Source organism: Xiphias gladius, unplaced genomic scaffold (assembly GCF_016859285.1).
Source record: "Xiphias gladius isolate SHS-SW01 ecotype Sanya breed wild unplaced genomic scaffold, ASM1685928v1 HiC_scaffold_1473, whole genome shotgun sequence".
In the NCBI taxonomy this organism is placed as follows: domain Eukaryota; kingdom Metazoa; phylum Chordata; class Actinopteri; order Istiophoriformes; family Xiphiidae; genus Xiphias; species Xiphias gladius.
Genome location: NW_024401803.1, coordinates 88849 through 104144, shown reverse-complemented (window position 1 = coordinate 104144; position 15296 = coordinate 88849). Strand labels below are relative to the sequence as shown.

At 36.9% G+C, this 15296-nt stretch overlaps 1 protein-coding gene across 1 annotated transcript in view; it reads right to left on the bottom strand.

Moving 5' to 3' along the window:
• Nucleotides 1-15296, bottom strand: part of ryr2a (ryanodine receptor 2a (cardiac)) — a gene marked incomplete at its 5' end in the record, with an annotated part of 184614 nt that overhangs the window by 132530 nt on the left and 36788 nt on the right. The window contains 6 exons of the mRNA XM_040123032.1: nt 5936-6057; nt 6828-6992; nt 8383-8539; nt 12335-12409; nt 14318-14414; nt 14746-14769. Coding sequence (XP_039978966.1) covers nt 5936-6057; nt 6828-6992; nt 8383-8539; nt 12335-12409; nt 14318-14414; nt 14746-14769 — 640 coding nt within the window. The remainder of the gene's footprint in view (nt 1-5935; nt 6058-6827; nt 6993-8382; nt 8540-12334; nt 12410-14317; nt 14415-14745; nt 14770-15296) is intronic.

Below are 15296 nucleotides of genomic sequence, written 5' to 3'. Positions count from 1 at the left end.
CATCCATTTGACAACTTAAGTGACAATTTTGTAAATGCTGCAGTTTGTTCTACTTGAGTTACCCACTCATCAACACTAGGGGCAGCTGGTATTTTCCATGTATTGGTAATAAAACAATGAGCTCTTTTTTTTTGTTGCTCATGCGCCAACTGTGCATTCAGCCTGTTGCATTTGCTCCTGTTCATTTTGTTATTTTTCCACCTTTTTAACTTTCTACTTTTGTCATATTAATTTAAATTTTTACTATTAACTTATTTAAGTTGCGCCCTCTCTAAACATGCTAGTAGAGAGAGTTCTGGTCTGTTGGATCACTTCTTTCATTCAGCTACCTTTTTGAATTCAGTTACACTAACATCAACTCCACAACTCCACAATCGCATTGTTTACACCAGGGACCAGCTGATCACGTTGAAGATCCCCGCAAAGATCAGGAGGAGGGAGGACACACACAGGATGCAGGGGAGGAAGAAAGTGATGAGGGAAGAGAGCTGGGTTAAGACAACAGAGATTGATGGAGAAGAGCCTATCGCCTTTCTATCATTATGGGCAACATGAGATCACTAGACAATAAGATGGACGAGCTAGCAGCCCTAGTGAGAATCAGAGGGACTTCCGTGAGTGAAGTGTTATGTGTTTCACAGATACATGGCTACAGGAAGATACTATGGATCTTATTGCTACCATCGACGGCTTTCAGACGGTTAATCTGAGAGTGGAAAGAAAAGAGGCGGCTGCTTTTATTAACAACAGATGGTGCCACCCTGGTCACATTACCGTAAAGGAGCGTTTCCGCAGTCCAGACATTGAAGTGTTAGCTGTGGGGCTACATCCATACTACATACGAGCTATGGTTGTGGCCGTGTTCGAGGGCGAGAACATGTTATCTCTACCTAATTTGTATACAAAAGATCGCAATATGATTCATACTACACATGGTAGAGTTATACTTCCGTTTCCTCTGACAATCACGGGATAGCGGAAGACAGAGAAATAAAATTGTGAATAGTTCAAAGTAAAAGAATATATTGTTTATTTTGATAAATGATGATGAGTTGTCGCTTGATTTTCACTTTATTCAGCTAAGAAAACAATCAATACCAATGATATAATAAACAAGCATTGGGTTTCAACCGTAACCCTAACCCCTAACCCCTAATCCCTAACCCTAATGTCAGATATGACAAGCCTGGTGCCTAGCTAGTGGTAGCTTGGTCTTGAGCTAACAACAAGAGAGGTAGGCTGTCCGCCATCTTTATAGATCCCATTTGAATTAGAAGAAACATAGCAATATGCAGGCACAAACCAACGTGAAGGAGGGGATCTTACAGTATTAGTAACTGCACAGGCTGTGGGTTTTGCATAAAGCAAAGCAACCCAGATAATAAGGCTTCGTTCAAAGCCAGGGTGGAAACCTAATTCGCCCTGACAAGTCTTTCTCTGCATCCAGTGACAGGGCAGCAGCTGGAGAATAAGTTTATTACATGCCCCACAATGTTTATCAAGCATCTAGTGTTGTCTGACAAGTTCCAACCTCTAATAAATCCCACCTGGTCTGGGTGAACTTGGGAAGTCATCACCCTGTTAATTCTGTTCACTTAAATTTTAGCCAGGATCTTAATTTTACAACGACTAAAGCTAACTTGTCTATAATTCTTCAAATCTAAGAAAATCTTGTCAGGTTACAAAATTAACATGATAGTGGCTTCATATAGTGTGGATGGTGAGAATCCTCTATCTCTGGCTTGGTTAAAAAGGTCTATAAAGAACAGTGATAGCTCTTCCTCATATATCTTAAAGAATTCAAATGTGTAGAAAATGTGTAGACCAGGAGCCTCATTAATAGTAACTGTTGTATTGCACCCTTAAGATATTCCAAAAATAAGGGAGAATCCAATAGAGCCACCTGTTCTTGTGGAAGTGACAGGAGAGTGAATGATGAGAGAAATTTATTTATGTCCTTTCCACTGTCTTGGCCTTCAGCATTATATAAATCTATATATAAGTTTTTGAAGATGCTGCTGATTTATATAGAGTCAGAATTTTTCCATTTTGGTCTTGTGGAGCTGAGATAATCCTAGCGCTTTCTCTTAATTTCATGTATCTTTTCTGCAACCTACCTGCTTTGTCTTCCTCTTCAAAATGTGTCCGCCTTGCTCTAAACAGTCTAATTTTGAGTTTAAATGCTTAAATAAGCTTAATTAAGTCAGTTAAATATGAAATACAAATATTTTGTGTAAGTTTTTGCTCAACTTCAACAATTAGTTTTACAGTTCTGTTTATTTAGCCATGTTTTGTTTTTTCTTAAATCTGGCATATCGAATAATATAACCTCTAATAAACACTTTAAAGGCCTCCCAGGGGAACGGGCTGTTGGGATATTAGATTCTTTATAAAGGAGGTTTTGTGATCTCAGATATTCAATAAAATCCACTTCTAAAGTAAGGCTAGACTTAAACCTCCATCTCCAAGTTTTCATTATCTGGTGGATGGGTTTAATGATCAGGGAGGCAACACCATGGTCAGAAATAACTATATTCCCTATAGAACAAGCTGTAACTGATGAAGTATGGTTTTCGGATATTTTTAAAAAAAAGTCAATTCGAGAAAATGTACTGTGGGGGGCAGAACAAAGGTATAGTCTCTAGAGGACACCAAATATCAATTAAACCAAAATCTTTGGAAAATTCTTGTAGAGCAGATGTAGATTTTATTTAAAGATGAGGATGGAGTGTGCTGATCCAACATTTATCCATAACTTCATTAAAATCTCCTCCCATTATAATAGAAAGGTCACCTATGTTTTCCAGTTTTCTTTCTAGTTGCCCAAAAAGAGGGTGCATCTACATTTGGGCAATAGAAATTGGCGAGAACTAATTCATAGCTTTGGAGCTCTACCACTTGTAAAATATGACATACTGCTTCATCACTGACCTCATTTAGAAATTTAAATTGTAAGTGCTTATTTATCAATATAGCGACTCCTCTGTTCCTTCTAGTCCCACAGTTTCTAAAAACATACCCTACCTAATCCCTCTGTAGCTTCTTTGTCTTGTAGTTTCTTTCGATTTGATAAAGGCCATGACTATTTTTTTAAGGGTGATGTAGACCGCTGATATTGAAGGTCATAAAGTGCAAATTCACAACACTATCAATCATCCAGCAATTTACTTAATAATTAATACACTCAGTTGTCAGCTGTTGAAGTGTTGTGTTATACGCAGGGGTGTCTCTGTTATTTAGCCTAACCTCATTGATTTGAATGGGGTGGACAAAATAATAAAAACACCTGTCAACTTAATGCAATACATTTCAACAGCACTAGAAACTGCAGTCTCCACAAATATCATACAGTTGAATCAGTACATTTTTACCACAGGTTCTACAAAAGCTGAACATTATAACTTTCATGAAGGTAGGATTTATTATAGGACTGTTGAAATAGACTGCATTACTTTTAGCTAGGTGTGCCTGATAAACTAACAAGTGAGTGTATATTGAATATTGATCCTAGCATCTGCAGCTTGAATTTTCCTCCACATCCTATCTTGGTTGAAGACTAAATACCCATGCACAGCTTGCATAATGCCAAAACTATTGTAAAAAAACAAAAAAAAAAACAACCTTCAGAATAAAAGGGGAAGAAAAGAATAAAAAGACCCTGTCATATTTAGACACCCTTAAAATTGGTGTCAAAGTGGTTCAAAAAGTGGTTTAAATAACTAATGTAGAATTCTGCTCTCTTAGCATCCTTGCCCTCAGTCATCTTGAAACTGAGTATAGCCAGGTAGAGAAGCGCAAATTTGATGCCTTGATCATTCAGTTATTTTTTACAGTTGTTCAATTTCAACCATCAATTTAGAAAAGTCAGGAAACATCATTATTTGGTGACCAATCCACTGCAGAGTGCATTTCTTCCAAGCCACTTCCACAGTCAGCTCCCAGTCTCAGAATCTTAAGAACCGGGCAATAAGAGGCGAGGGCAGGATGGACTGTGTAACTCTTTCACAGCTAGGAGTACAATGTGCCTGGTCTACCTCCACACTCAATGGGAAGGAAAGTAATTGCATCATTCCCCTCACAGCCCTCCCGAAACTTCAACTGGGATTACTCAACAATACTTGTATGTTATGCTTGCTACTTCTTGTCTTTGCTGTTCTACCGAGACTGCATTTAGGTAGCCGTGTTGTTAATGTCACGTGACTCAATCTATTTACAGGTTTTCATGTTTTGCCACCAAAGAAATTACAGGAATGACTGCATGTGTGCTCTATAATTCTTGTGATCATGTCTGAACAGTGGCTCACTAGAGAGATCTTGAATTGGGACATTTTGCAAGGACTTCCCTGGACTAATGGGTTGAAAATCTTCATTTTGTATGATCACATGATTCTAACAGGTTACAGTGTAATATTCATGACACTCAGCAAAAGTTGTTCTGTGTGATTAAGAAAAGATGGTACAAACCTAAATTTACGAACATATTGTTTCATAAAAAAATAATTACAGTGTAGGAACTTATGTGAGGTACAACTCAATCAAATGTCATAGATTGCAACAGGGCACTTTAATGGTCTGCCTGAAGAGAAAAGACTTTGTTATGTGATTTAGGTTAAGCTGATGGTGAAATCCATTTCATGTCTCGTTGCTTATTTAATGTTCTTAATAATTAAAATTAATGTTTTTGTTCATATAATGGGTTCATCTGGTTAATGATTAAATGTGTTTTACCATATTGTGGAAAGAGAACCTTTTCATGTAACACATTTTAGTTGTAGATTTTAGGGGGCCATGAGACAAAGTACTTTCAGAGGTTCTTCTCTTTTTTGAGAAATGTCTTCATCATTATTTTGAAAGCTCTTTTATATGCAGTTGACTGCATTAGTATGAATTGTAAATCACCAAAGATAAGTGGCAGAGCGACATTTACTTGATTGGCCTTGCAGGGATGCAACTGCTACATGCTTGTTGCATAACTCTACAATACTTTGAAGGTAGCAGTTAAGTTATGCAGCTACTAATACTTAAAAGTTAATTACTCTGCCTGTTGCTTTACATAAATATGTGGTGGAGAGTTCTTGCCTTTTACCAAGCTACTCTGTGGTATTCTGCCACATTTTCACTCAATGAGGCAGTTGTCTTCTCAAGGATATTAAAGCAGAATGCAGCATACTCGATGGTTCACATACACTGGGGACTTTAAATTCAGGATATATTAATCTATATGACTATCAATCACTTGTCTCATGTTCACTCCAGAGCAGCCACAATTTCCCCGAAGCTTAATTTTTGCTACCATTCATGGGAAATTGCAAAAAGAGTTTTTCTTCCGAAGGGCCGCTACAGTCACATGCTGCCACATTATCATTGTGAGAACAGGACTACCAGAGAGGTTGCAGCTTGCTTGTTGTATTGTTTATGCATACATAGAAAGGAGGTTTAGCTGGCTAATATTGTTTTGATCTGTTTCAGTATATTTCCTGTTTATCCAAGAATCAATAATCATCTTGCTTCAAACCCTGTTCCAGAATCTAGAGGTGCATTACTGTTTGCTGCAAGAAATCTCGTGTCAATCACAGTAAGTTACTTTTAGGTTTTTTGATCATTATGCTGCCACTGATGTTTAATCCAACATAATACACACTGCATCCTCCTCCTCTGATAGTGTCTTATTACTATATTTTGCTATGGTATTTCTTATTTTCTAGGTTATTGTATTACATATCTGTGTGCGTGTGTATTTGTATTGCTCATTTTATGGGAACATAAATCTGTTTACATAGTCACAAGGGGATAAAAAGCAAGTCCCCATTGTGTAAATCATTACATTTTAAGGTGAAGGCTTGGTTTATTGTTAGGGTAATGTTAGGTTTAGGTCAATGTAATGTTCTCTGAAGTAATGGAGATATGACTACATCTGTGTGTGCAAGTAAAATACCTGATGAAGAGATTGAACAGAAAGACAGTACTACGGATGACTCTGGCAGTGCGACTCTCTTCATGTTGTGACCGAGACAGCGTCAGCCCGTCGTCCATGTGACCCTCATGGTGCATGATGGCCTGAAATAAGAGGTAAGGTTTTGAAAAACACTAATCTCTACTCCTAATATAATGCTTAATTAATCAAATTACTGTATTTTCAAAAGACTGTAGAAATTGTTTTGTGAGAGACTGTTATGTAAAGCCTGAGTTGTCTTAGACTAAATCAAAAAGTGGGACAGTGATAGAGTCAATATTGCAGGGCCCCTGTGGCTGATGTCAAATAGGAAGAAGTTGCCATTGTGTCAATTTAAGTATCAAAATTTAAATTTACACTCACACAGACTGTTTTGTGATTGTAGCTTTACCTTTGATTTTTTTTATGAGGAAGACTGGTTTTATTTTGCAATACCAGGACAAATTTCATAATTTAGCAGACTGTCTAAAATGTGCAATCATGATTTATTTCACCTTTGCATGAATAAAACACCACCACCACTGTTAGCTAAGTTCTGTCTTCTTCCCTTAACGTCCTGACATCAGCTCTGTTCAAAAGTTTGGGCCTTCCTCTTTGCTGTCATTGTCATTTCTTTACCAAATAAGTCGTTTGTAAAAACATTAAAAACTCCATAGTGACTTGTTGCGACATGGATGCATGGAGCTTTACTCTTACAAAAGGGTTGTAAGCTCTAGTAAGCTCTAGTGTTGTTTTCTTAATCTGCTGCCACTCTCATTGTCACATCTTCCTCTTTGTTATACATCAACCCCAACAAGGAATGCAGTTACAAGAATCGAGAGACAAGTGATAAAATTTTTTAAAAGGTGCAGTATGGTTCAGTACATTATGGTACCTTTCTCTGTACTCCACCCATGCGTGCACACTTGGCATCAACAGTCTGGTATGTTAGCCACAGGCAGGTATTAACATGTTGGATGTAACAGACAGAGTCGCCATACTTAATGTCAGGAACACCCATCCCATCCACTTCCTTCTTCACAACAGGGTCCAACTTTTCCTGAATTAAAAAGAAAGGAAGAAAAACCTTAAATTCTACTGACTAAATGTTACATGACAGACACAGGGCTGCTTTAAAAGGTATCCGTTTTGGGTTTTTTTGTTTTGTTTTGGTTTGTTTTGTTTTTAAGATTCTAGTAATGTTAAACATGGATGTGTGTTTCTAGTTTATTGTGTTAGGGCAAACAAATGTGTGCAGAATTTTGTGATTCACCAGATTCAGCTAGTCACTAATCATTAATATCCCAAATAACTGAATTAATTTACAGCACTGGGTGATGCAAGTCAAACAGTAAAAAGAACCTGTAGTGAACATGCTATCCATATTTGGATAATAGTAGGCCAGTTAGCCATATGTTATCATTAGTTTCACAGCACCATATTTCTGTGAGTAAACAGGTCTTCAGTGGATTTTTTAAAATATATTATTAGGGCTTTTATATTTCTTTTTTATGTGTTCACATGCTTAATCCAAACTGAGCAAAATATTTCAGTCCATCCAAAAGACTGAAGTCTGGTTAAAAAAAAAGTAGACATCAGTTAGAACGATAGCGAAGTGGAAGCGATATCTCTCCTTGCTTCTCTGAACGGCGTTCTGTCCCATAAAGAATGTGATATTGCCAGTTTGCATTAACCTTGTAATCTACTTTCCTCTTATGGCCTCAGCTGGCTACTGTCTCTGGAAGCTAGTGTGACTACCAGCTGTTGCATCTATGATTTCTGTCATTTTCGTGGGCATTGCAATGTCCCATTGACAAAGGCTGGGGCTTTTTGGACGTTTGCACATGCGCACTGTGGATTATCCTGGGATCTTTGAAAGGGGACTAGCTATAACTAGCTATAGAAAGCTGCCCTTGACTCACTTTCCACTGTTCTGAGATCAGTTATGACATTGTATGCACTATTATACACATGCGCAGATACATGTGGAAACTGTACCTCCACATTGGACAATTATATCATAAGTCTTTTCTTAAATGTTAAGAGGTAGCAGCAGCAAGTAAATGAGCAAATTACACCGTCATTTATCATCTCAAATTGTTATAAACTGTCTTACTACTTTTGAGTTATAGCAATATCTTTTCCTTTCTGTTAATCAAGGTGTAGGGTTGTCTGTGCAAGGTCTCTGTGCAGAGCCAAAGAACTTTAGATAGTTGGTTCTTTGGTTCTGCTTGCTTATCTTTAATAGTCACCTCACTGGAAAGCACCATGATGTTAATACTGTAACACCTCACAGCCTTTTACGCAAAATGATGTTTGGTCGTACTTTACCGTGTGAAGTATTGTATCAGGATGATGTACTCAGTCTACAATACAGAGATTTACCTTCCATTATAAAGCTGTAGTACAGTGCATTCTGCCCTTCACAGAAAGTGTTGTGGATGTTGTACCTTAGAGGACCTGAAGCAGAAGGCTGTAGACTTGACATCAGCTTTCTCTTTGTCCATTAACAGGAGATATTTGTCTTCTATCAAACTCAGATATTTCCCTGTGGTCACATGTCTCAGTCTGAATGGCTGACCCCAGCGGATATGACTCCCACTCCACCTTGGGCACAAAAACAGTCAGAGGCATAAATACTAAAAGCAGCAAACAGCAAACAAGACACAGTTGGAGACTAGGTGGTGAACATAGTGGAGCATTTAGCAGTTAAAGAGCCAGATATTTCCCTCAGGAGTTGGTGGAGACCAAAAACAGAGCTAAAAGAGAGGGAACATTGGAATTCAGATGGACACAAACACCACCCCAGATGAATGATAATGTTGCTCTGTGCCATGGCAACTGTTTACATTCAATGTAACAGTTTTATTAGGTGATAATAAGCTCTGTCAGTGTTGTGTTTACAACTTTTTCTAGTGCCCCCAAGAGGCCAAAAACTAATTAATGCAGTTTTTCGCATTAATTGTGCAGGGGTATTGTTGCCATGTCTCTGCAAACCTTTCCTCTGTTGAACAGTTACACCTAGTAGCGCTAGCAACATCATTCCTCTTTCAATTACTTACAAGCGTGCGTGGAAGAGCACTCTGTGCTCCTATTGGTAAATGTCGTGTAAGATATCACAGAAAATGTTGAGAGAAGGCAAAATATTCTGACATGCTCATCTTTTTGTTGGGACGTCGTTACGTTTCCCAGATGCGGCATCGGTTGTTGCCTACTGGTATTCTACATGGCATAAAGCAATCAGTTGTCGCACCCGATGCCCATTTTTTCCTGACACACTACGTCTATCGGTTCAGGCTAGCATGAAAGCGTGTAGTCTGAAACTGATTTAAGAAAAGTAAGGACACTGGAATCTAGGCACATGCAAGATATAATCAATTGTAAAAATTTAAGTCAGTAATTGAATCTTATATTTACTTAAAATATGAGGTTAACTATACCATACACAGACATACTATGGATATTAAAAATGTTAAACTTTCCCTTTAAAATGGAAGTAGTTCTGGAAGTAGCTGATTCTCTGATTCTCTCTGCAATTGGGGTGGATAAATTCTCAAAGTAAGTTTTCAGTTTATGGTTTTTATTTATTACCTCAGGTTATAAAGTAAAGTAAGGCCAAGGAGGTTATGTTTTAACCTGTGTCTATTTGTTGGTGTGTTTGTTGATTTATTTGTCAACAGGATTACGCAAAAAGTACTGGACAGATTTGCCCCAAACTTGGTGGAGGGATGGTGCAGGGGCCCATTAAATTTTGGTGTGGATCCCGTTAAAGGGGTGGGTCCTGGAATTATTTATCACTTTACTTATCACTTTCTTTAACATCGTGAGAACGGCATTTTTCAACATTTTGGTCAATATTTGGCCTTGGCAAAGTTATATGCTCTACTAAGTGCCATTATAGTAATTTTTTTTTTTTTTTGGTGATCTGACTTCTTAGTTTGTTGTGACTCTGTGAAATTAAAATTGGTATGAATCATTTGTTTATCATTTATTCTTTGTTTTATCATTTATTTACTGTTACCACTGTGTGTTTTTTTTTTTAACACTGTGCCTGCATGCCTGCTGGGATTATGTAGTTGGAGAAAGTGAAGACATCATGGTAAACGGATTCCAGATGTTCTGTTTTGAAGCTTCTTTCTTTGTAGCGGTAATATGATGCCTACCATAGATACAGCTTACGTTAGTATAGCGGACATTTTGTGGCTTTTGCCAATTGGTTAATATCAGGTTGTTTTCGAGCAAATGGCCATCATGGTCCTTTCCTTTGCTTCCAAGAAAACTGTAAAATATGTTCAGCCCTTTCTTTAGGGAGACTCTCCTCTTGGCTTCATGGCTGCAAGGCACCTGTCTGTATTGTTTATAATATATTTTTCTCAACCTATCAGTGTTTTGTGTTATGTTTAGAGTGCTTTATACAGGTAACTTTTCCACAACAACCCCCTGTACTACAGCTTTATTATTCAACTCTCAAGCATATCTACCTATACTGGACTGTTTTTTTAACTTTAGTGTACAGTGGTGAAGGTTTGTTGAGGTGTAATGTTTAAATGCAGTATAATGAGATATACTGGAAACTATTTAAGTCGATCATTGTTGGTGGTGAAGCTGAACCAATTGCTTACAGTGAAATCCATTTTATGTTTACATGTCTGTGTGACAGTTAACCAAAAGTAATGTTGCATAATGTATGTTTTACTATTTTTGATATTACTTCACCACTGAAATATGGAGTATAATTACAAAATACCATTAACATTCCAAATTTACACAGAAATGGTTAAAATATGGCAACCATTCAGTCAGCTGAAAGCAACCAAGAACTGCTGCCTGGTTGTCAACCTGGAAACCATTTCTAAAACTTACTGCCAGGTCCTGAAACTGCTGTTACTTGGCAACTACTGAAATCATTTAAAGGCTGTTGATGCGCACCGTGGGTAGAAGTTGTAATATTTTTAAGGTGTACTCCACCACTTTCCTGCCCAAAGTACAGCAAGTGCTATCAAGCCATGCGCCATTATGTGTGTGGTGATCTGACTATCACAACATTATTATTATTATTATTATTATTATTATTATCAACTTCATTTTATTCATACAACACTTTACCCAGTCACAAAGTGCTTTAAAAAAAAGACATAAGAGACAGAAATAAGATTATACAATATACAATTACAAATAAATCTAACTATAAAGTGAGGAATTTCTGTCTGTCTGTCTACCTTCTTTCTCTTTTTGTCTGTGTGTCCTTTGATTTTCTCGACAACTGCCCCCTTCAATTTCAAAATTCATGTGTATCGCTGAGGACGCAAGGAAGTGTAGCGTTGCCTGTGAAATTTATTGGATGAGCAGTTCTCAAGAAAAATAAGAGGAGATATATTAAACGTCAGTTGATTAGGGCTGGGGCAACATATCTTGTTGCCCTTGTACTGTTATGCCGGGTTATTTGAAGCTTAAGAATCTCAAAGTGCTTTGTTTTTATATTTATATATAAATACTTTCGTTGGTGATGCAAAAATACATTTGCCAGTGATTTTCTTAACTGCATATAACTCCAGTGATGAAATAAATCCATATGTGGCATCTATGTGCCACATAAATCTATATGTGGCATATGATGTCATACCTATTATAAATTAAATCAATAAATACATTAAATTTAAATTAATCTACACTCACTTTCCATTTTATTGGGTACACCTAGATAAAACTTTGTTACTTTGTACCTCTCAGTATAACCCAGTACAGTTCAACAGCACCACAAATTACAGCCTCTAGAATGACCATTAAAATAATCTTATTAGTCTCTTATGTCTTTTGTTAAACAAATTCAATAATACCTGAACATTACAGTCCTCATGAAGGGAAGATTTATTGCAGGCCTGTTGTATTATACTGCATTAGTTTTATCTACGTGTACTTAATAAATTGGCAAGTTAGTGTATGTGTCACAGAATCCTTTTGAATTTGTGGTCCAGTATTTTCTGATCAGGTATCTGAAAAATATCATTATTAATATTGTGATAACTCGGCAGTGATGTGGATATTAGATGATGATTACATGATGGAATAAAATATTGAACTATTAATGAGATAACAAATATGTTTTGAATGAGCACTGCACTAATACAGATAACAGACACAATAATTTTAAAAAGATAAGATTCAACGGGATGAATTTTTAAAAAAGGTGTATCTTTAGCTGACTTTTGAAAGGAAACAAAGTAGCTGCGTGCATTGTGAACAGTAATGAATCCCAGAGTTTGTGCCAGGACATTGGATGCACAGTCTTTGGAACTGCAGTTTTTTTATGCTGACCTGAGTGTGTAAGTGCATATCTGCTGCTGTATATTGGTGAATCTACTTGTTTGTTTTGTGTGTGTACAGTGTGTATGTTGTACTTACACAACCCGCAGTGTCTCCAGCCTCCACAGGGACCTGGCATGACTGGACACTGCTCCCCCCTCATAGTGCACTGTCCTGGGGTCAAAAATGAAACAATCACACCTTTGAATCAAATTATATATCTTTCCCATATACAGTGGTGTAACTTTACTAAGTATATTATCTAAGTACTGTACTTAAGTACAATTTTGAGGTACTTTCACCATACATGAATTTTTCAGTTTTCTACTACTTTATACTAGAAGTACTACTATTCAAGGCAAATATTGTACTTTGGACTGCACTACATTTATTTAATAACTTTACTCAGTGGTTACTTTGCAGAATCTGATTATTAATAAAAAAAAATATACTCAACAGAAAATGTACGATATATTATTAAAGTTGCATCATAACTAATGCATCAATACTAAGAATATAATGATGTAATAGACATTATTCCTCTCTTTCTACATTGTGGTATTGGTACTTTTACTTAAGTAAAAGATCTAAGTGCTTCTTCCACCACTTTCCATACATAGTATTGTGCATTCAAGAAGTCATTTTTTGCACTTCATATCCACTTGCCTTTGACTTACTAACCGGATACTAACTGGACAACTCAGTAGAAAACCTTTGCAGACAGGAGGATAGAAAAACACAGTCCCTCTGACTGGCATTATTTAACAACATGCCCCTCCCTTTTGGGGATAGCTTAAAACTATAATTATTAATTATCCTCTCTGTCTCAGTAAGAGCAGAGGGTTCAGTCTTTAATGGGAATTGTTTGGCTTTATCTTTGTTAAAGCTAAACCTATAACTACAGTATATATCTTACAGACTACACTATAAATACACTGTAAAGATATTGTATGTTAGACGGGGCCTTATTTATCAAACTGCTAAAAGTAAAATGTTCACTTTTACTCCTTCTCATAAACGTAACAGTAAAAACAACTGATCAAACTCCTTTTTTTTTTAAATCTCTTAAGTTAGTTTAGCGTAGAACCTCAATGATTGCACCACAAAAACAGCCAAGCATGCCTCTGTTTTCTGTATAATGATGATGATGATAATGATGATGATGATGATTATTATTATTATTACGATGATGATGATTATTATAAGATGTTACTCCTCTTTTTCTTTTCTTTTGGCATTTCAGGCCGCAAATAAACAACAAGAATAAATCATTGATTTGATTTACAGTTACTGTCTAAGTATTTTCACTGTCTGCTCTTGTCAGAGGTCAGAGTGGAACTAAATTCTCCTTATTAAATGATTTTTCTGTCAAACTTCATCCACTAACAGCAGAACATCTTGCAGCAGAATTTTGTTTCTATTTCAGACAATGTCCTTCCATTTCATCCCTGTTTCTTTATTTGTACATTATAAAGATATTAGATTGCTGTTCATTTCTAATGTTAATTATTCTGGGAGATTTCACACAAATAAATTAAACTTTCAAAATATTATAATTCTATGTGTTCTTGTAGAATAATACAAATGAATGAACTGCAAGGATTTTGGTTAAATGTAGGGTCAGTCTATATCTCTGGCTGTTCTTTCTCTGATCATATATGTGATCATTCATGTTATCACCTGAGAATTGCTCTTCAAAGTGACTTTTATACCTGGCTGTTAGTGGGAGGAAGTCACTTGGGAAATGCGTCTAATTGCTCAAACTCAGACAACAACTGTTTCACTATTAAGTTGGTACTTTAGAGCATTGTCAAGTGTAATTCTTAGTCCGGAGTGGCCCTTTCACACATGTAGCACACAACAGGATATTGTCCATGTCAGACACATTCTCACCTAGACTAGTCTAATGGAGTACAGTTTTAATTTAGGCTGTGCACTGAAGTCATGTTTGCATCAGCTGATTGGCACCAGCTGTTTAATTTGCAATTATGCTGCAGTTATGTCATATGGTAATATCCAAAAACAGCATTCAAACCAACTTCCTACTCATAATTACAAGTTGTAATTATCAGTATGCATTACCTCCTCTGCTCATCTCCATGCTCCCCAGATGGAACGGTTAGACACTCATCCATGTGACCATGAAGGAGGCGCAGGACGTCCCCTCCTATCAGGAAACCTGCAAACAGAGAGCAGAGAAGGAGAAAAAAGGGAGTGACATTGGAGGAAAAAAAAGGAGGAAAGAGAGAAATAAATGAAAGGAGAAGCAGAGGAGGGGGAGAACTCTTTAGAGGAGCAGTGAGAAAGAGAGGGAGGAGGACAGATAGAACCGACAGTGGGACTCCACACATGAATTATACTCCAGAGACACAAATATTCAGGTTTGCTTAAAAGCACCAGATTTATGATTTACGGATGTTGGAATTCCTTTAAGAATTCTGCTGAACCTCAGGAGGGCAGCAGGTATCAAGTGCAGCCGCGTAATTATGGGACGCACCTCTGAAACCCACCTGGTAAAATATATAAAGACAGACCTGACTGCCCAAATGAAGACCTGTAGTCCCTGACAGAGGAGCACAGCCAGTATTCTGAGACAGTTGCAGTGTTCCAGTTCCAGACTGCACACAGTGGGTTCCAAAAGTCTGAGACCACTTTCCCAATCACTTGAATAGGAAAGTATGTATTGAGTCTGAGCAGCTTTTGAGTGTGGTCACACTCGAAAAGTGACAATAGGAAGTATACTCAAAAAGTGTGCTGTTGATATGTACTATTATCCCACAATGCATCGCAGAAAGGAAATTGAGAAGCTGTTCACATCTTAAAAACATATGAATAAATTATCAATGGTGGTGAAACAGGTACAGAATGATTACAATGTATACAATTAAACAATTAAAATGTAAATTAGAATTGAGACACACAAGTTAGTTCTTACTTCACCTGAATACTGATCACTTCTAGATCAACTGATGTCTTCTGAATATCATTATGTGTGTGAACATGGTGCGTCCAGATATTTAAATTTGACTTCACAAATTTGTACAAATATAAGAGGCAACAA